Here is a 23,441-nt window from a genome sequence, read left to right as displayed (position 1 = left end):
TTTTTTTTTTTGGCCTTAGCTTTTGCCTAGACTGCCTTTTTGGGTTTTCAGCCTAGCAGGCCTCTTTTTTTTTTTTTTTTTTTTTTGCTATCTTTCATCTCTTGATTGAATGAACCTTTTAGGGACCTTTTGCCACCCTTTTTTTCTCAGCTTAAGTCATTTTGATGCACTCTCTGTAATTTTTCTTGCCTCGATGCACTTGCACATTTCTATTCTTGATGAATCTTTCCTTTTTTGATGAAATCTCTTTTGGATGAATCATTCCTCTTGGCATGATGAATTTTAGGCTCTTCAAACTTGATGCACACTTTTTTTTCTCTCACATTGATGGAATTTCATTTCTCTTTTCTTGATTGAGTGAAAGCTCTTTTTTTTTTTTTTTTTTTGATGATCTCTTATCTTTAGCTTAATGAATTCTTTACTTGTCTTTCATGCCCTCTAGGAGAGCTTTATCAATTAGCTTCAAAGCTCAAGGGCGACTCCTTAACATGAGATTTAAGCATGCATACTTTTAATTTTCCCACCCTAGGTTTAGATTTTAGTGGGTTCATGTGAAAAAAAGGCTAAGTGTTTAAAGGCTCAAATGAGCTAGCAATGGATAATGATCATTCTAGGTATTAAGGTATAATCTTGTTTTACCAAAGACGGCCTCCTATCCCTAGCAATACTTGCTTGTAGGCACAGTGACTTGAGCTCTTTTAATAAACTCCCTTTAAAAGAAAAAGTATGAATGCTCTATTGGAGACACAAAAGCTTTCAGAAATTTGGAATGAGTGCATGAGCCTTTTGAATTTTCTGATGGATAGATTTTCTTTGATTACCTTGTAAGACCATTTCTTCTTTTATTCAAAGTAATTTAGCAAAAGTGTTTACACGAATCAAATGAAATCAATCCTTTCTCAGTACAAGTTGATTGTTCAAGCCTCTAAACATCTTAATTTAGAAAAAAATTTGTCAAAGGAATCCTCATATACCATTTTGAAAAGAAGACTTTAAAGAATCTTGAAATCTTTGAAAGAAAAAAAATGGGTCTTTTTGAAAAAATCACTAGGAAGTCCAATGCCCCTAGTTCAAAGAATTTTATTTTTTATATTTTTTTATGACTTAAGGGCTCAATGCCCCTAGTCTGAAGACTTTTTCCTTTTTTTTGGGAAAGATTTGGAATTTTTGGAATTTTTTTGAATTTTTTTTGTTTTTTGTTTTAATATATATACATGAACAAAGCTCATTAAATGCTACATGAAAATTTTGAATTCAAAGAAATATAGAAACATGGAATAAACAAACAAATTTTAAGCTTACCCATGATGTTGCAAACCAAATGTGGAGTGAGGCAAAGTTGGGCCACTTGCTTCTTCTTGGTCCATCTAGGATGCTTGAGACTTAGTATGCTTGAACCTTCATTATGATAAAATGGCTTGGGCTTGCACCTGGAAGGCTTGAACCTTGATTATAATCTTTTGGTATTTGCTTGAAATAGCTTAGGCTTACACTTGGAAGGCATGCATCTTGTGAGCTTTTGGCATTTGATGTTGACCATGTCTATACACCTTCGATGGGCTTAAGTGTTAGGCTTAGACTCATTAAAGAAACAATTTTGGGCTTCCATGCCAAGTAAGGTTCAATCATAGGCTTTCGGGTTTCAGTTAATTCACAACATACAAGGTTCAAACAATCATGATGGGCTCAAGCGTTGGACTTGAGTCATCATGGTTCAAACAACGGCCAAATAAATGCGTAATGAAATGCAATTTACATGGACCGACCTAAGGTAGGTTCTATAGGTCACTACAACATGGGTAGAAGGTAGGTTAAATGTCTCCACAAGTTAGGACGTCGTACCTCCCAACTTGTGACGCCAGGAGCGCCGCGTTGGTCCAAATGGTATAGTTTGTCCCTATGAACCACCATGGCATAACCATGATGATCCTTGTCATGGTGGGTGGTAGGTTCACCGCTGGGTATGTGAGTTTCAGGAAGACCACAATCCACGGCTAATACTACCGGGCTTCCAGGCTAGCACATAAATAAAATAAATTTCATTCAAGCAAGCGATGCATGACATGTAATATAATGACATATTAGACATATTATATACAATAAACAATAAACAAACAATGACATGGTTGACCACCATAACCTAATTGAAGTCTAGCCCTCAATATCCCCAGTGGAGTCGCCACTGTGAGAGACGGCGCTCCCGGCCCGTTTTATTGATATGTTGGGCCAAACCCACGTGAATGAATAGAGTCGTGTTATTGCCTCTCAAAATGGAGTTTCAACTAGTTATATTTTCCCATTTAGATTAAGGGTTTTACAATGGAGTCGTCACTTATTTAATTATTGGAAAAATAAGAAAACCATAATTGAAAAATTCCTCATTTTATTAATTTGAAATTAAATTTACATTAATCATAGGAAATTACATGGCTTTGGTTCTAGATACAATCTAAGATAAAGTACATGACTTTATTTCCTAGTTACAATCTAGAAATTGAAAATTACAAGGATAAGCATTTGATCTACTAACCCTTGATCTAAGCTCGGAGGCTATGTTACAAGGTAGGAAGGTGTTAGGCACCCACCTTACCTGGTGAAACCGGTCTTCAAAACTATGGTGGCCAACATTCATATCATATCATCTAATATGTCAATCAATTTGCATGTTGAATTTGATGTGTGTGTGCATGTGATAAACCCTAATTCAATTTATTAAGCATTACATTTGGATTGAAAAATAAATTCTAGTGAATGTGTGTGGATGGTGATAACCGAGATTCAAGGATTTGAAAGAATTATTAAACAAACATGTTTTTCATATTTTTGATGTAGATTTAAGATTAAAACTAGTGATATGCATGAACATATGATGAACAACCAAGAACATGTGAAGAACATATAAGAACAATTAAGAACATTCAAACATATTCGAGGGAATTTAGATAGTTACTATCATGCTTTAATCTTAAACTCTCATCATGGCAACACAAAAAACAAGTTAGGGAAAGGGATTATACCTTCATGCAAGATCCACACGATGGAGGAGGAGATTCTTGGTGGAGGTCCTAAGGGTGGAGGAAAGAAGAAGAACTAGGAGAGAGAGAGTGAGTCTCACTCAATACCTTGAGTCTCAGAAAGATCAAGATATGACAAGACTACTCTACTTCCCTAGAACTCAAGAGAGGAGAAGAGAGGGAGTTTTTGTGTGTTCTGGAATGAAGGAGAGGGAGGGTTTATATAGTAGTGGTGAAAAGAATATGAATGGAAGGCTATTTAATGAGGGTTGACAAGGATCATGAACCTAGACTTCATTTTAGCCTCGAGAAAAATCTGGTGCATTAAATGAAGAGATTGGTAGGAGTGGGGAGTAAGCCAAAGTTCGGTTTTCCTGTAGCTGCTGTAATAGCCTGTAGAGGCAACTTCAAAAAATCATATCTGACTCAATTTCGATCAGAATTGTCTCGTACTTGTACTTAAATTGAAGCCTCGGATGTCTAGTTTCTGGAAAAATTAACCTCATTCACAGATTCAAAATATTCTGAGAGATATCGATGAAATGGTGAGCAGAGGTCATTTGTTTGAAAATGATTTCAGCACAATTAATATTAATAAGTCCCAAATTAGCTCCCAATTAACATTAAATGACTCCAATTACTCTCATTTTAGACTTAATTGGGTCCAAATTTAATCTAATTAAAAGATAATTGCACAAATTACTCATTGAATAATTAATGTTTAACTATCTAATTAATTAGGTGTATGCAACCTCACCATAAAATGTAGTCCTAACCAATCAAATTATGACATATCATTGATCTCAAATTGATTACACTTATAACCAATTGAAATCAATTGTTCATAATCACATATAGTAGGACTAAATTTGTGATAGTGCATCTCAGCCATTAAAACTTGATTTGATGATAACTTTCAATCTGGTGGTCCAATTAAGGTTTATATCTAGTCGATTTGATCGTTACAACATCAAGATCATTTTAGTGAAATGAGATTAAGGATCTAATGGCCAGAATCAAGATGCATATTTCCAATGCAAAATTACCCCTTTACCCTCCATGTGAGGTTAAATACGGGTTGCAAAATGGAGTGTCAACAGTTCATAAAAAGTTATATTTTTCATTTTAACATTACTTAAGTCAATTTAGAATATGATTGGGGAACAGGGGTCCAAATCGTAAGGGGTACAAAATGCGATGTCTACACTTAGGCTCATCCTCGTCTTGTCTTGGTCCCTAGGTCCATTTTGTTTAGTTTTTTGTGCATTTGTATGATTTTTTATGTTTTTGTGCCCCTTATTGGTATTCCTTTCAACTTAAAGCATTCTATTTTTGCTGCCAAAGTAGTTAATAGAAGTGCTTATAGTAGCAACACTTGGGTTCTAGATACAGGTGCCACAAATCGCATCATTTGCTTTATTAATTTGCTTACTACCATTACTAGTCTAACCCAATGTGTTGTTGAATTGCCTAATGGAGAAAGTGCCCAAGTGACTTATATAGGTTCAGTTAGACTTTCTGCAACTCTAGTCCTTGAAAATGTCCTTTATGTACTTTCTTTTTCTTTCAATTTGTTGTCCATTAGCAAACTCACTTAGAAATTTCTATATTGCCTTGTTTTTCTTTCCCAATTTTGTTTCATACATGACCTTTTCTCTTGGAAGACGATTGGAATAGGTGAAGTGCATCATAGACTCTACTTGTTACAAAAATCATATTGTATTAGTCCTTCTTTGACAGATCACCTCACCAAACACAAGTCTATTCATTCCTTGTCTTTTATTTATTCTATAACTAGTATGCCTAAAATTTGGCATTTTAGGCTAGGTCATCTATCCATGAATAAATTGCTACATTTGCAAGAAACTTTATCTGTTGATTTTAATTCTTGTACTGATATTTGCTATGTTTGTGTTGGAAAAACATGGTTTGTAACTCATACAAAACATACGCAGTGGAAAATTAACGGATCTACTTCATTCGCAATTGATAGCATGTACTACGTAAATTTCAGAATATAAGAATAAGAGAATGTATCTTAGTGTGGTGAAATTTAAAAAAAAAAAAAATTAGAAGCACTTGGAAACACTTTTAATCTTCACTCTAATTCCACTTGTACCCAAGAAGTGTGATTTCTTAATTAGTTTATATGTATGTGTTCAAGGGAGAATAAGAGAGTGACTTAGTCTCACATACACACCATTTCATTCTCTCATAAAATTTTGTATGTCTCTCTCTTTATAACTGATTATCTAATTGGGCTAGCCTTTTGGGCCATTTCAATTAGGCTTTAGTATGTGGCTTGGAGTAGGACCAAAAAAGAACAAATAAAACACTAGCTTCAATGAGTTTCGGGCTTTTCTGTCAACTTTTGATAAGCTCAAAGTTACAATTAATTATATTTAATATCACTATATAAATATAATTGCACTCTAGACCTTCTTAATAAATTATATCCCAAGACTTTATTATATATGCAACCCCTTCATAAAATATTTGTAGTAATACAAAGTCATGAATGTTGACTGCCACTTTGAAGATTACTACATCTTAATCCTTGAGTATCCGGTTTAATCCTTTAAATTATTCATCATATATTTATGAAATCCAATTTCATAAATATATACTTTAGTAACTTTTTACTAAAGTAGTTAGGCGTAACATTCTGAATAACCAAATCCATTAAACTTATCTCAAGGTAATATTTTATATCTCCGTTAAAAAATTATGAATTCCATCTTGAGAGTATATGTTCCATTAACATTAAATGTGGCTGCCCAACATACTGAGATTTTGATCGTGACTTTAGATCTCACTCTTGATATATTAAAGTAACATACACTTCATAATCAGGTCTATTATTCTCTTAGGATTAAGAGTTCATATAAATAGAAATCGCGAGATTTATTATTCATTTGACAGTTCGTTAGGAGAATAATAAATCTTACAGCGTTCTAGTTCAATATTTCTTAACTCTTAAAACATATCAACATATCAACTAGAAGTTTCCATTTCCATGATCAAGACAAATCATCTTAGTTGATATATTATAATCTTCTTAGATGAAACACCCAATTTCATCACTGACTACGAACTAAAATTCTAAGTTTACAAAGAACTTGTGACTTATACCTTTTGTGACTAAATCACATAAATCACATACTATGCATCTCATGGACTATATGATAATGTCCAAATATTCATGTCACCATTATTTTAGATAATAATAAAACAACTTTATTAATCACAACATAATGTCATACATATCATACAATAGGATTTAAAGGGCACATATCTTAACAATCTGTCCCTGGGCAAAACAGAAAAGGTTACATTTTCCTTTTAATAACAATTTATGTGATTCTCCATATGATCTTGTGCATGTTGATATAGGGGGGCCTTATTCTATCCCTACACATGAAGGCTTTAAATATTTTTTGTCCATTGTTGATGATGCTACTAGAAGTACTTGGGTTTATCTTTTAAAATCTAAGTCAAATGTTAGAGTTCTACTTATCTCCTTTTATAGAATGGTTCAAACACGGTTTAAGACTAACATCAAGTCTATTAGATCTGATAATGGACAAGAATTTGCCATGGTTGTTTTCTATTTTGCTCATGGTATCATACATCAAAAGAGCTGTGTTTACACTCCTTAACAGAACTCTGTGGTGGAAAGGAAACATCAGCACCTTTTCTCTATTGCCAAAGCATTAAGACTTCAATCAAATATACCTCTATGTTATTGGGGTGACTATATTCTTATTGCAGCTCACATTATCAACAAGCTACCTTTTCTTGTTTTACAAAATAAAAGTCCTTTTTATAGAATGGTTCAAACACGGTTTAAGACTAACATCAAGTCTATTAGATCTGATAATGGACAAGAATTTGCCATGGTTGTTTTCTATTTTGCTCATGGTATCATACATCAAAAGAGCTGTGTTTACACTCCTTAACAGAACTCTGTGGTGGAAAGGAAACATCAGCACCTTTTCTCTATTGCCAGAGCATTAAGACTTCAATCAAATATACCTCTATGTTATTGGGGTGACTATATTCTTATTGCAGCTCACATTATCAACAAGCTACCTTTTCTTGTTTTACAAAATAAAAGTCCTTTTGATCTTCTTTTTCATTCTAAGCCTTCTTATACTCATTTGAGAGTGTTTGGATGCTTGTGTTATGCTTCCACCATATCTGTTCATAGGGACAAGTTCCAAACTAGAGCCCAAGCTTGTGCTTTACTAGGTTATCCTCCTGCAACTAAAGGGTATAGACTCCTTAATCTCAACTCTAGAAAAGTTTCATTTCTAGAGATGTGGTTTTTCATGAGCATATATTTCCTTTCATTTCTCATAATCCTGTGTCACCATCTCCTGTAGCTAATTCTTCTTATCTTGCATCTAATCTCACCTCAACTCTTTCCTCTTTTCCCACTGACTCACCTGTTTACCATGACGATTTTTTCATGACCAGCATTTTGCACTTGATGTTGATTCAGATTCTGATGATAAGGTTGATGTCCACCTCAATCTAATTCAATTCCAGATATTCCTCTCGCTGGTTCCCTTCCATTTGTTTTACCTCAAGATGTCCACCATGCATCTAAATTAGATATTATTTCATTTCCAAACCAAACCCCTTCTTTCCAATCTATAGCCTCACATTCTTCTCCAATTATTGTTCCACTTGAGGTTCCATCTGTTGACCCAGTCATACCAACTGCTACACATCCTACTGTTTAACTTGATGCACAACATCAACTTGTTGCACAACCTCATCCCGTTGCACAACCTCAGCCTGTTGCCTTAACTCTTGGTCTGAGGAGGTCCACTAGAGTGTCACACACCCCCTCTTACTTAAAATCTTATCATTATAGTCAAGCCAATGCTTCATCTTCACTTTCTACTCCAACACTTCCTAAGAAAGGTGCTGCTCATCTTCTTCACATTTTCCTTTCTTACTTTAACCTTTCTTCAAACCATAGACACTTTTGCAATTCTATTTCTTCTGTTGTGGAGCCTACTTCTTATACCCAAGTAGTTAAGGACCCTAAATGGAGAGAGGCTATGGCAGTTGAGGTTGCTACCTTGGAAGCTAACAGCACTTGGTCCCTCACTTCTTTACTTGTCCACAAAAGGCCTATAGGTTGTAAATAGGTATATAAAATCAAACACGGGGCAAATGGTTCTATAGAGCGGTATAAGGCTCAGTTCGTTTCCAAAGGCTTCATTCAAAGAGAGGGTTTAGATTAGACTGAGATTCTCCTGTAGCTAAGATGGTGTCTGTCAAGACTTTGCTTGCATTGGCTACTGTGAAAGGTTGGCATTTGTCTTTACTTGATGTGAACAATGCCTTCCTTCATGGAGATCTTGAGGAAGAAGTATACATGGTTTTACCTCCAGGCTTTTACAGCAAGGGCGAGGTTGTTTGCAAGCTTCATAAGTCCTTATATGGTCTAAAACAAGCCTCTACATAGTGGTTTTCCAAGTTTTCTAATGTTTTGATTCAATTGGGTTTTCAACAATCCAAGGCAAATTACTCTCTCTTTTCAAAGAATAGTTATGGGATCTTTATTGCTTTACTTGTCTATGTGGATGATGTCCTTATAGCTAGTAACAATGTACAAGTTGTTATAGATCTTAAGGTGTTGCTAGACAAACAATTTAAGCTTAAGGATCTAGGAGACTTGAAGTTTTTTTTGGGCTTAGAAGTTGCAAGATCTAAAGAAGGCATAAATCTATGTCAAAGAAAGTATGCTTTAGAGCTCTTAAATGATGCAAGCTTGTTAGGTTGTAGACCAGCAAAAACACCTATGGATCAAAATTTGAAACTAAGCAAGTATGAAGGAAAGGAGTTAAAAGATCCTGGCATCTATAGAAGATTGATTAGTAGATTGTTCTACTTAACTATCACAAGACCAGACATCACATTTGCCATAAATAAGCTCAGTTAGTTCATGGCTAGCCTAGAATGCCACACTTTCAAGCTGCAAATAGAATTTTACAGTATATTAAGGGCACTACTAGTTAGGGTTTGTTATTTTCTAGCCAATTTGAGCTGCATATCAAAGCATTTGCTGATGTAGATTGGGCAGCATGCCCTAACACCAGCAGATCAACCATAGGATATTGTGTTTTCATTGGTGAATCCTTGGTTTCTTGGAAGTCTAAAAAGTAGCAAACAGTTTTTAGGTCATCAGTAGAATCTGAGAATAGGGCAATGGCTGTGGACCTGTGGTAGTGTGTGAAATTGTTTGGTTGATTAGTTTTCTTAAGGATATTCAAGTTCCTCATCCTAAATTAGCTTTGCTCTGTAGTGATAGTCAAGCTGCATTGCATATTGGGATTTAGGACTAATCCTGTGTTCCATGAGAGGATTAAGCACATAGAATATATTGTCACATTGTTAGAGATAAGGTTCAGGCCAAAGTTATACGGTTGTTGCATATTAGAACCAAGTCTCAAGTTAGAGATCTTTTAACAAATGCACTTGGCTCACAACAATTCTCTCATTTGTTGACCAAGATGGATATGGTGAATATACATTCCCCTTTTTCTCTTAAGAGGGAGCATCAAAAGGATCATATTAAAGGTGAGCCAAGGACTTGAATTGGAGCCGATCAAAGTACCTAAGCCAGAGCTTCTGTAGAAAACAAAGCACCGGAACAATTGCTTCTGCATAAACGGTAGTAGCTTAGCTTGTATCTTTGTAATACTACTTGTAGTTTAGGGTTTGTAATAGTTAGTTAGTTGTAATTATTGGCACGTGTCTTTTGCTGATTAGGATAGTTCATAATAGATTTTGGAAGGAAGATCCATATAGTTTGGAGTTAGTTTTAGGGATTTGGCAATTTTCTTCTTGTATAAGACCTCGATATAACCACCGCACACCCTTGGTGCGGTAGTCACTCCACAAAGTATAAGTGCTTGTGGTGTGTGGGGGGCAAAGGCTAGGGTTCAAGTCTCCAAGAGAGAGCTTCACACACATATACACTTAGATTAGGCTAAAGTAGAAATTCTATCTTGTATAAATAAATAAATAAATACCTCGATGTACATTCAGTTTCTAATTAATGCAAAATATTCAATCATCAAAATCTTATAAACCCCTTGATTCTACTTTGAAAGCTGAGTAGAAATTAAAAATAAATGAAATAAAAGTAAAGTCACATCCGGGTGCTTATCATATGACATGGATCACTAATACAATATTAAATGTTGAAAAATTGTGCTGTCACATTTGAAATAGCTAAGCTTAAATAGACTTGGATATGGGATCATGATGGACATGTTGAGGTACTGTCTCTTAAGCTTTGTCCCTTTTTCTTTAGTTTTGTTTTAAGTTACACTTGGATATGGGATCATGATGGACATCATGCCAGGCATGCTACTCCATCGTTGATGGCAACAAGAAGTATATTATCACATATGCTAAACATATCTAATGTTGAAGTTGAAGATGGTCATGCCCAAGTGAAAAACTCCAACTCAAGTTGCCCATCTTTACTCATTTTTTTCTTAGAAAAAAAAAAAAAAAAAATTGTTGAATTTGAAGAAGATCAAGTTCCATATTCAAAAAAAGAAAATTTTCCTTCAATCGAATCATTTGAATCTCTTCCGCCTTCAAAAGAACTTGATTCCATTGAGTTAAGAGCTAGGCTAAGAATTTGATTAGATTTTACCACACATCAATATTAAAACTAATGTTGACTATTACCATTTCAGTATTTATTCTATTCGATTTATTAATAGTATGACAAAAAACTAATCCACTCATTTCAAGATGAGTTAATAAGATTTTAAGAACTCTACATTGAAGTTAACTAAAACCTCCAGAAGATCATAGTCCAATAATCACATATATGAGAAAAAAATCACATTTATTATCATGTCAGTTTGTAAAAATTACATAGTAAATTTTATAATATCTTTATCATTTTTCTATTCAAAATCCCAATCATAATAATCACATATATGAAAAGCCAAACAAGAAAAGAGAAGAGAAGAGAGAAGTCACCAAAGGACCAACTTCGGCAACAGCCCAGCAAACAAGTACAAGTCAATAACCCCACCAATCACCTTATACGTGATCCTATCACCACTATCTATCACATCCATACCATCAATCAATATATCTATATAATATAATACTAAAAACTGAAGCGTAGTATTTAATTTTGTTACGCTCACGTTGAGCAATGTCAATAATTATGTTATTCCCATCCTATTTTCTAAATTTGTCCTACAATTTTAAAATAGTTTTTATCAAGTTTAAAGTACTAATAAAATTAAAACAATTTTCAGCCTATCTCCACACCAGCCCACTTCATATAAATTTAATTCAACCATAAAACCCAAAACCAAGCCTTTTCAACCACAAACCCTTTGAAAATCATGGTTACAACTTTCTATATTTCCTTCTTTTTTGTTGCATGATTTAAAATTCCATTCTCCCCACATTGTTTCACCGTGGCAGATTTAGTTCCTTCCCTTTCTATACCTTTTGTTTTCCATGCAAATTTAGTTACTTCCCCTTCCCCACCTTCTAACGGCAGCCTCTCTGTCTTCCTTCCTCCTCTCCTCACAGTATATAAATACTGACAGAAGCTAGATGATTCAGTTGAGGTATCTTTAAATCCCAGTTTGTTTTGTGCTCTATTCTTTTGCTTGATGTTTTTTATTCCCTTTTTACATATTGTTACTGCCTCTTTCATGCTATGGTGTGGATAGTTTTTAATTGGAGCTCTACCTCCTTATGGTCTATTCATCTTGAGTCTTTGGAATGGGTCTAAATTTTTGATTGCTGGGTTTTTTAATTGTATTGCCAAAGAAGGTTGTTTGTCAGCTTTGCAGCTCCCAAAATTTTTCTACATTATCAGCATTTTATTTTTAAAAGCCAAATTTAGATTTACACTATATGCAAAACGTATCCTCTTTCTCATTCGAAATTCATCTAAAATGAAGATCCCACTACTTTAATTGTTTGATTGTTTTGGTGATTTCTCAATGGTGAAGACCAAAAAATGGAACTGTTTATGTGGCTTCTACATTTGCTTCTCATCAAGAAGGTACCAATAAAATAAGACTAATAGCATTCTTTTACTTTGATTTTGTGCTAAAGTTTGAGTTTCAATAATTCCATTCACTCAAATTCTCTTCTTTGCGACCAAATTTTACATGGGTCATTATCAAAGTTATGGCCCTCATATATTGTGGGTATGGATGTATTTGGTAGTGGGGTTGTGGGGGTAGTATTGAAGAGCCTCTTAGTCCTCAATATCTTAAGCAATTTGTAGACAACAATCCTACAGCTTTTGCTTTAATGTTCCTTACTTTCATGTGTTTAAGTTTCAAGTTCTTTATTTGCTATCTAGGGTTTTTTTTTAGTAGATTTGGTTTAGCTTTAGCTTAATTGCCTGTTTAATTGTATTTTTATAATTGTTTAGGTATGTGTAAATGAAGATTTTATTATTATTATAAGTAATTGAGTTTATTAAATCTAAAAAAACACAGAGTTTAGGAAAACAAAAAGAGAAAGCTATTAATTCCAAAAAAAAAAACAATTCTTTTTAGTATTGTTTTATATACTTGCCCTTGGTTTTGTTGTATTGTAAAAGAATTCTGTTACCATTAAATTTTTTTCTCTTTTCTTATTTTTTTTAAGAACATGCATACATTGATTTTGAAATATTAAAGGATGATTTTGAAAGGACCAAAGAGCTTTATGAAAGATTTTTGGACAGATTAAACCACCTAAAGGTATGTATAAGCTATACAAAGTTAGAATATAGTGTTTAAACTTTAAAATTGTTTCATACAGTTTTTATTTTGCTGGGTTTTATGGTTTATGTTGCTTGCTTGGTTGGTGTTATTTGATTACTATTCTTTGTTGAAAAAAAAAAAAAGTTGATTCGCTGATTATATTTTTTTTTTTTTGGTGTTAGCATTTGGACCCACAATAAGTATATTAGCCAGGTAGTTGACTAGATGGCCAAATCACTAATACACTAGCACTAGACTAGGTGTAGAGCAGCAACCTGTGAATAGGAGTCCAAATCTTATATCCCACTTTTTCTGCTCCACTCTATACTCTACCAATAAATATTTGTCACGTGTTCACTTAATTAATTAAATAATACTTGTCACGTGTTCACTTAATTAATTATATACTATCATTATTGACTTATTAATACTACAGTTATTAATTAATAGTAGTATTTAATTAATTAGGTAAACACGTGACAAGTATTTATTGGTGGAATATAGAGTGGAGCAGAAAAAGTGGGACAAAAAATTTGGACTCCTGTGAATAGTGCAGCAATAGAGTAACAAGGGAACCACACATCAACTCTATAACACACTAAAAATAGCTTTTATATAAATTTAAAAAGATTCCACAAACAACCTGGCCCTTTTGAAAAATTTTGAATAAAATAGTTTTGTCCTTGCAAGAATTTCCAAACACATGGATCAAAGACATAATGAATAAATAAAAACCCTTCAGCGACTAAGCAGCAAAATCGGAGGCCAAAGTCGTTGCACGTAACTTGTAGCATTCCATCTTAAACATAGGCTCAAAAGTACGGTACCAGTCAAGTGCGCCAAGTAAAGAAAGGGAGTGGTTAGCTGGTTTTGGTCAAGGAACCAACTTTGGACCTTTATGCAGAGATCTAATGAACTAAAGTATGAGTCTAGAATTAAGGTACAAGCTTGGGAATGTGTTTGGCACCTAAGCATGTACAACCAAGTGAGCCAACCTTCACTTAGAGCATTCCCATCAAGTTTGCCAAATGCCAAATATTTGGCATTTGGCACACCAAACACCAAAAATTCTCTCTCATGAGGTGTGCCAAATGCTAAAACATTTGGCACATATGAACAATTCCATTCTAAAAATGCAACGTACGACAGAAATGCTATATGTAAAAATTAATTTTTTAATGATTTTCTCTCTCCTCTCTGGCATTTTATATCCTTTTTTTTTCTCTCTCTCTCTCTCTCTCTCTCTCTCTCATCCGCCTCCCTCACTTTTCTCTCAGCCCTTCTCTCTCCTCTCTCTCTCTATCTCAGCCTCTCTCACAATCTGTCGTAGCTCACCTCATCCACTCGCCAGTAGCTCACCTCCTCCACTCACCGTTGAGTTTGCCAAAGCTATATAATAAAGCCGTCAAGCTTCCACCGTTGAGTTTGCCAAAGCAATCATGGGTTCGTTGAAGAGAAAATCGACAGACGACACAGCAGCAAAACCTCTACCTCCGCCGAAACAAAAGCACAGAGAAAGCGACTCGCCGCTTCCCTCCGCCAACAACGACGAAGAACCCGTTGCTTGCTTACACGACGTGTCGTATCCGGAAGGCTATGTTCCTCCTCATTCTCCTTCCCCCTCTGCTTCGGCGCCGGCGAAAGAGTTCCCTTTCACTTTAGACTCCTTCCAGTCCGAATCCATCAACTGCCTTGAATCTTTTACTTGTCGTTTTGTCCTGATTTGTGTGCTTTAGTTTTACCTTTAGTGGTTTATGGTTGATTTTGGGGGTTGGATCTGGTTTGAGAAATTGGATTGGAGGATAACAATGATTTGGGATTGGATTGTTTGATTTGGGATGGGTTTTGAGGTTTATGAATCTGGTGGGTTGTTATGGATTTTTTTTTTTTTTTTTTTTAAAGGTGGCATTGGTGGATATGGATTTGTGCCGGTTTTATGAATCTGGTGGGTTGTTATGGATTTTTTTTTTTTTTTTTTTTAAAGGTGGCATTGGTGGATATGGATTTGTGCCGGTGGTGGCTGTCGGTGATGTTGCTGCAGTGGTTGTTGGTGGCCATTTTTGCGGCAGTGGTGATGGTGGTGGTTGTGCCGTTGTTGCTGGTGTTGTTGCTGTTGATGATGGGAGGAATTAATATATTATTTTATTGTGTTGTAAATATTATTTTAATGTATAGAATTGAAGAATAGAACGTCTGATAAATGAAAAATTGTAAAATGATGTGGTAAAATGATAAAGTAGGTTTTTGGTGTGTTAAAATGGCATTTTTTATGAGAGACATGATGGGAATACTCTTAGTGTTGTTTGACCTTTTTTTTTTTTGGAGAGACGTGACAATTTGGTTTCGGTGGAGGTGAGAATGGCTCTCTAGTGGTGGTGAATATAGAGTAATCTATTTGTATTCTTATTTACATAATCACAAAACTAAATTAATTTTGGTAATATATCCAACAAAAACAATATACGCATCCACTATTGGGCTTAAATGTTTTTTAATTTTCTAATATGTAATCTTTTTTGTATAAATAGCCTAGTAGAATTTCATAATTTAGAACAGGGCAAATTACGACTTACCCACAAGTGGTTTAGTCGAAATTTAAGTTGTCTACCTGTGGTTTAAAGTTAGCACTTTGCCCACCTAAGGTTCACTCTGTTAGGCTTCTGTACCCCACCACCGTTAAAAACAAAAACAAAAAAAACAAAAAAAAAAACAAAAAATTAAAAGAAACAAGATTAAAAAATGGTTTTTATAAAATTAAAAAAAAAAAAAAAATTGGAAGCTTCAAGAGTTATAACAAGAACACAAAAGCAAGATCAAAATTTGTATTTTTTTTCATGGTGCTTGGCTCAAAAAGTTTTATGTATCTCCTTAACTCTTTCTATTTTCTTTCTCCAACAACTCAATTCGGATCAAGGCAAGCAATTATTGTACTTTTTTTCTTTGGTTTTCAGAAATTTATTTTAGATATGGTATTTGGGTTCTGATATGATTTGGTTTATGCATGTTTATTGTGGCTAACTTTACTGTTGCCTTGGTTGAACTACAGAGAGATGGTTGTTGTTGTGGGCAATGAGGCAGTGGTGTGACAGTGGAAGATTAAGCAGTATGGGAACCTTCACTCTGTTAGGCTTCTGTACCCCACCACCGTTAAAAACAAAAACAAAAAAAACAAAAAAAAAAAAAAAAATTAAAAGAAACAAGATTAAAAAATGGTTTTTATAAAATTAAAAAAAAAAAAAAAATTGGAAGCTTCAAGAGTTATAACAAGAACACAAAAGCAAGATCAAAATTTGTATTTTTTTTCATGGTGCTTGGCTCAAAAAGTTTTATGTATCTCCTTAACTCTTTCTATTTTCTTTCTCCAACAACTCAATTCGGATCAAGGCAAGCAATTATTGTACTTTTTTTCTTTGGTTTTCAGAAATTTATTTTAGATATGGTATTTGGGTTCTGATATGATTTGGTTTATGCATGTTTATTGTGGCTAACTTTACTGTTGCCTTGGTTGAACTACAGAGAGATGGTTGTTGTTGTGGGCAATGAGGCAGTGGTGTGACAGTGGAAGATTAAGCAGTATGGGAACCTGCAATTGTTGCTACTTTTATTATCACCACCGCCCTTAGCAGTAGCTCTTGGTTTCTCTGCCATGGACCTTGACTTAAGGAGGCTGAGGTTTTTTATTTTTTATTTTTTTATTATTACTTTTTTTTGTAGGTGCAGTATTTATGGGTTGCTGGCTTTTCTTTGAATGTTCTTGAACCTTTCATTGAAACTCTTGCTCAAATATATATATATATATATATATTCAAACACTACAAACTTTCAGTCCCAGCAAAGTTCTCATAGCTACACTCAGCAACTCAATTCAACTCTATCTATCTCAATTTTAAGAGTCATAATTTCTCTAGCTGGGCCAGTAAAGTAGCAGTAAACTAAAACATTCAAATGTTGCAGTAACTCATTTGTGCAATTTTTTATCTATCATATTGTAAAGATACAGGTGTAAATGGATTTGGATTTTCAGCCTCCCCACAATACGGTTTAAGGCTTTGCATTTACAATAGAATGCACATATACAAGAGTTTGAATTATATTGAATACAAATGAGTTTGAATTACAAATAACTCTATCTAACCCTTATCTTATCCCATGCCAAAGCTTCACCTTTTTTAAGAAATATGCTTTTAGGTCTTGATTTTTATAATTTCTTATATTTTTTTTTTGTGTGTTTTTAGTGGTGAAAGTATAGAGGTGAGTTACGGAAGCCTAACGGAGTAAATCTTAGGTGGGTAAAGTGCCAACTTTTAAATCACAGGTAGGCAACTTAAATTTCGGTCAAACTACAGGTGGGTAAGTTGTAATTTGCCTTTAGAATATAGAAGATTTATGAATATATAAAATGAATTATTATATTTCAATATAACATGAATCGGAAAAACATAAACAACAAACACGATAGCTTTCCAATCAAGTTTCATCAGTGTTTGAACGTGTTCCAAAGTTGACCCTCTCTAAAAGTGTTGTTTTCTTCTTTACTTCGAAGAAAAACTGAACATTCTAAAAGCATTGTCAAAAATGGTTTCCATATATTTTTATCTTAATCCCACAGATCGACTTGTCAATATTTAAATATAAGAATTGGAAAACATGAAAATTCAAATGTCAATATCTAAACTTATTAGGCTGGTCATACTTCTTCCTCCTTTTTTTTTAACATACAAATCAAATTTTGATCATTTATCTGTCTATGCCTCAACTGTATCCAACGCTGCAATTCCTGCTTTATCCTTACCATTGCAGAAATACACTAGCAGCTTATCCAATCGCCGTGTAGGTTTTCCTTGGGAAGACGCAATGTGCAATAGTAATAATGAGAATATCTAAAGATAATCTAGCTAGGATTTTGGTGTTTCATTCTTTATAATAACTAGTAAGTTGCCCGTGCGATGTCATGAAAATTCAAATGTCAATATCTAAACTTATTAGGCTGGTCATACTTCTTCCTCCTTTTTTTTTAACATACAAATCAAATTTTGATCATTTATCTGTCTATGCCTCAACTGTATCCAACGCTGCAATTCCTGCTTTATCCTTACCATTGCAGAAATACACTAGCAGCTTATCCAATCGCCGTGTAGGTTTTCCTTGGGAAGACGCAATGTGCAATAGTAATAATGAGAATATCTAAAGATAATCTAGCTAGGATTTTGGTGTTTCATTCTTTATAATAACTAGTAAGTTGCCCGTGCGATGTACGGATAATTTTGTGATTTTTATGTAATACAATTTTGGATAATATTGTACATATATTATAAAGAAAATGTAAACTAAATTATAGTAAAGAAATATATACATTTTGAAAAATTAAAAATTAGTTCAGTAGCTTCGCTGCATATTTGTAGCCTTCTCAAGGTAAGATTAATTTTTTTTTTTTTTTTAAAAATCATGAAACCAAAAATTAATGCAAAAGAGTAACAGGACCATAAAAATCAACTAATTTGTGTTGCGTTCACATAGATATAGTGTGGGCAAGTGTGTATACATGTATCTTATGATTTAAAATTAAACCATGGTAGAATATGGTTTTACATTGCGTACCAAATATTCTCTCTACTTATATACCCAAAACAAAAACTATCCAACCAAACTACACAAACCTAAATCATATTTAAACCCCTAATTTAAGGAGAAAAAAGAAAAAAAAATTACCCATAGGGGTTTCGGCATCTTGATGGTGATGGAAGGTCAGTATAATAGAGGTGGTGACCTCTCAGGTTCCTCTTTCTCTCTGTTTCAAATGTTTTGTTAGTCTCAAATCTTTTATTTTAATAATATATTGTGAAATTGTGTGTTTTGTTTAACAATCCACAACATTTTTGTATCTCTTTATCTCTCTCCAGGGCCTTATCTGGTTAGTTATTACTATCAGTTCTTAATTATTATTTTTTTAGCTTTTTCTAAAATACTAAAACAGTGGGTATGCTAAAAAATATGAAAAATAGATAAAGATGTGGTGTAAGCTTAGGCAATTAATGAGATATTAATGAGATAACTGTAAAATAAGTTACTGTGAACTTTTGAATAACAGTAAAAAAAGCTTAATGAAAGAGGTAAAAAAATACTATATGCAAAAGTAAAGGGCCACTTGGCAAGACCTCATGCACTCTGCATGAGGTCTCTGCTTATATATATATATATATATATATATTGATATTGATTTCATTGATAATTATTTTAAGTTGAAATGTGTTTTACATGTTTTCCCCTATGCTCACATGAATGCCTAAATTAGATAAGTCTTGAAGAGTTTAAAAATCCAATCATTCCCCTTAAAGTGTATTACAATTGTTATGCACTACAGTGTAATCTATTGTTCAAAGTGCCAACTATATGCTCTTAAAAATATTACTCCCTTCGTCCTACTTTTTATGTCCTCTATTCCATTTTGAGATGTCCCCAAATATTGTCCCGTTTTTAAAAATAAAAGTTATTAATTTACTAATGTTCTTATTATATCCCTATTAATTTACAAATTCAATTTTTTGATAAATTTTTTAAAGGGTAGTTTTAAAAACTTATATATTTTTAAAAGGTAAACATGTTCCTTTAAAAAATTTAACTTTTCAAATGCTCAAACACTCCCTAAACTTTTAACTACTAACCAAAACACCCCTTGAACTTTTATATCGGCCAATTTACTTCATAAACTATGCACAACTGCCAGATCAAACCATCTGTTACTTTGGTGTTAGAAAACTAACGGGTAAGTTCTCCCCAGTAGGAGTTTGTCTCTCTCGCTGTATACGAGCTATTTCCTCCCTAACCTCTCTTTCTAAGGGTTTTCTCTTGGCCACCTAACCTTCATTAGGTAGTAACCAATACTCCAAGGTTTTATGGATCAAAGCATTCTCCATAGCCTACAGAACCTACAGCTCACCAAAGAAGAAGAAGAAGCCATTCCAATCACTGTTAAAAACAACTCAGACCTTCTTGAAGAATGCTCTCTAAGTCTCTTTGGTCACCTCTTCTCTGACCGACAACAGAACCAGCGAGCTCTAAAAAATACCTTAAGATCATCATGGAAAATGGGTTTAGATATGAGAATAGTGGAAGTGGGGAACAACATACTCCAATTCAAGTTCAGCTCTAAATTTCAACTTGAATGGGTCGAGAAGTGTGGACCCTGGAGTTTTGATAATAACCTTCTCTTACTCTGCAGATGGAAAAATGGGCTTACATCCTCTAATATTACTTTCACACACACCCCCTTTTGGGTCCAAATTTGGGGTCTCCCATTTGAGCATATGTCTCAGGAAGTTGGGAAAGAGATTGGAAGTAAGATAGGCAAATTTATCGAAGTTGATAAGCATTCCTGGCAGACCAATCAAGCAAAATTTATGAGAGTCCGTGTAGAGTTAGAGATTGACAAGCCACTTAGAAGGGGAGCTTATATCATAAGCTCTGATGGAGAACGTCTCTGGCTTGCCTTCAAGTATGAGCGTCTACCTACTATTTGTTTCTTTTGTAGGAAGCTCGGGCATGACAACATGCATTGCCCATTGTCCTCTGACTACCAAGATGCCAATCACCAGTACAGAGACTGGTTAAGAGCCGGGTGGAATACAAAAGAAACCACCAAGGAGAAAAACACAAACAGCAGGGGCCGAGAAGCCACTAGAGTTTAGGGGACAAGTGAGAAAGCTGGTCCGACGACCGGCGACCTGGGCGGTCCATCATCGAAAAGCTTCTGGGTTGCTGGAAGTGTGGGCGGGAATCAAAGCTTAGGGAAAGGAGAAACTTTGGAAGACGGAAGCAACACACTTGTGACAAGACAGTCACCAGAGGACTTACGGCCAAACAGTAAGCTTTCAGAGCAGGTAATGAGTACTCTTGATCATGGTGATAAGTCACGTGCCCAACAAAACATCCCAGCTCTTAATGCTTCTAACGGGCCTAAAGGCCTCCTCTCACAAAGAAGCTTAAGTAAACAAGCCTCTCTAGATATGGATGAAGATGACAGCCCAATTAAGCAAGGAGGGGCCGTTTCAATAAATGAAGAAGTGAGCTTACAAGCCAAAGCCCAAGAGAAAGGCAAACAAGTTATGAGCAAGGGCCGACTGAAAAAAAATATCCCGTGAAAAAGGAAAAACAAAAGATGAAGAAACACTTGCCCAGTTTAAAGAGATGGGAATTAAGCGCCCAAGAAGGTTTGAAGCATCAGAAGATGATGAAGCCAGACCTCTGAAGCGCCTTTGTGAAGAGAAATTTTCAGGTAATGCTAACCTTTTTTTCGAAGCGGCGACGATTGCTTTGCAGCGCTGCTGAGAGCAATGAATTGCTTAGGATGGAACTGCTGGGGGCTTGGGAACCCCCGGTCAGTTAATGGGTTGTGCAATTTTGTGCAACGTTGGGATCCCAAGATCGTCTTCTTATTAGAGACGAAACTGAAAAAATTTGGCTTGGAAAGAATAAAAAGAAAGATTGAGAATTTTGATGGGCTGATTGTCCCTAGTGATAGGCAAAGTGGGGGGCTTGCTATGTTATGGAAGAAAGAATTAAACTTACATATTAGGGGCTACTCAAAAAATTACATAGATGCAATTGTCACAGAATCGTCATCCGGGTTAAAGTGGAGGATTACTGGCTTTTATGGGCATCCTGAAACTCACCTAAGGCATGAGTCATGGAAATTGTTAACTGACTTAAATAGACGTTTCAACCTGCCATGGCTTTGTTTTGGAGATTTCAATGAGATCGTCTCTATGGAGGAAAAATTTGGAGGGGTGACTAGATCCCAGCATCAGATGGATGGCTTCCGTGATGCTATTAATGTTTGTGGTTTTAAGGATCTTGGTTACAATGGTCCTGACTTTACATGGTGTAATAATAGAGAGGGGAGTAATAGAATTTATATGAGGCTTGATCGGGCTTTGGCCACTACTGATTGGTGTGATCACTTCCCTGAGACACGAGTTCAACATTTGTTTGACACCACGTCCGACCATTGTGCTCTTTTAATTTCAGACTCTCCCCTTTTCAGTCCCCCTCGGAAGTGACACTTACACTTCAAAGCTATGTGGACGAGGTGGGATGACTGTAGGGAGGTTATTAAAGATGCTTAGGATAATGGCGTTGATATGAACAGCCCCATTGGATTTGTTGAAGGCCTTAAAAGGTGCGCAGATGATCTATCCGCATGGAACAAGAATGTTGTTGGTAATGTTTAGAGGCAAATTCAAGCAAAAAGGAAAACCTTCAACTCTCTGATTCTCCAAGATAGAGATGGTTCTCATGGGGCAGAAATAAATAGGCTTAGGAAGGAAATAAATGTTTTGCTGGATAGCGAAGAAATAATGTGGAGTCAGCGCTCGAAGGCTCATTGGTTAAAGGAAGGTGATCGCAACACCAAATTTTTCCATTACCGTGCCTCTGAAAGATGTAGGAAAAACTCCATAACTGGAATTTGGGATGCTAATGGCAGATGGTGTGAGACAAACAAAAGTATTGCTGCTGCTGCTATGTCCTATTTTGAAGACCTTTATACAACTTCTCACCCAAGTAGAACCCAGGAGGTAATAAGCTCCATTCTCTCTCGTGTCACCTGGGATATGAACCAACAGCTCATTATGGAATTTTCAAGGGAGGAAGTATTAATGGCTCTTCATCAAATGCACCCCACCAAATCACCCGGACCAGACAGTATGTCAGCCATTTTTTATCAAAAATGTTGGAGTATTGTAGGAAATAATGTAACCAATATGTTACTTAATGTTCTTAATTCCAATATGTCCATGGCTGAGATTAATAAAACTAACATTGCTCTTGTTCCGAAGGTTAAGCATCCCTCAAAAATGTCTGAGTTTAGGCCTATTAGTCTTTGTAATGTGGCCTACAAGCTCATTGCAAAAGTCTTGGCTAATAGGCTTGAAGCTATCTTGCCTTGTATTATATCCGAAAATCAGAGTGCTTTTCTCTCTGAAAGACTGATTACGGATAATGTTCTAATAGCTTTTGAAATTATGCATTACCTAAATAACAAGAGGGATGGAAAAGACGGCTTTATGTCCATAAAACTTGATATGAGCAAAGCTTTTAATTGGGTCGAGTGGGGTTTTGTTGAAGCTGTTATGGAAAAATTAGGCTTCCATGAGAAATGGATCAAGCTTATCATGCATTGCATCACTACTGTCTCCTACTCTGTAATCATTAATGGTGTTGCTCATGGTTGCATTGTGCCCTCAAGGGGTTTGCGTCAGGGCGACCTTTTGTCTCCTTATCTCTTTATTCTATGTGCAGAGGGACTCTCAGCGCTTATCAACGAAGCAGCCAGGAATCAAACTCTCCATGGTATCTCTATATGTCGTGGAAGCCCAAGAGTTACTCATTTGCTATTTGCTGATGACAGCCTCCTATTTTGTCAAGCCAATGGACAAGAATGTAGGAAGCTTATTGAAATCCTGGCTTTGTATGGAGAAGCTTCAGGCCAGGTGATCAATACAGACAAATCTTCAGTCAAAACACTCCTCAAGCCACTAAGATTGAGGTTCTGCACTTCCTTGGCCCAATGCAAGACACTAGGCACACTAAGTACCTTGGCCTTCCATCTCTCATTAGGAGATCCAAAACTCAAATATTTGCTACAATCAAGGAAAGGGTTGGA

At 35.2% G+C, this 23,441-nt stretch overlaps 1 protein-coding gene across 1 annotated transcript; it reads left to right on the top strand.

Moving 5' to 3' along the window:
- The first annotated feature begins 19,866 nt into the window (after positions 1–19,866).
- On the top strand, positions 19,867–20,466 carry LOC112031508 (uncharacterized protein At4g02000). Its single transcript, XM_024064202.1, has one exon. The coding sequence runs from the start codon at positions 19,867–19,869 to the stop codon at positions 20,464–20,466; it is 600 nt and encodes a 199-aa protein (XP_023919970.1).
- Positions 20,467–23,441: the final 2,975 nt, after the last annotated feature.

Source organism: Quercus suber, unplaced genomic scaffold (assembly GCF_002906115.3).
Source record: "Quercus suber isolate HL8 unplaced genomic scaffold, Cork oak 2.0 scaffold_637, whole genome shotgun sequence".
NCBI lineage: Eukaryota > Viridiplantae > Streptophyta > Magnoliopsida > Fagales > Fagaceae > Quercus > Quercus suber.
This window is presented reverse-complemented; position numbering and strand designations above follow the sequence as displayed.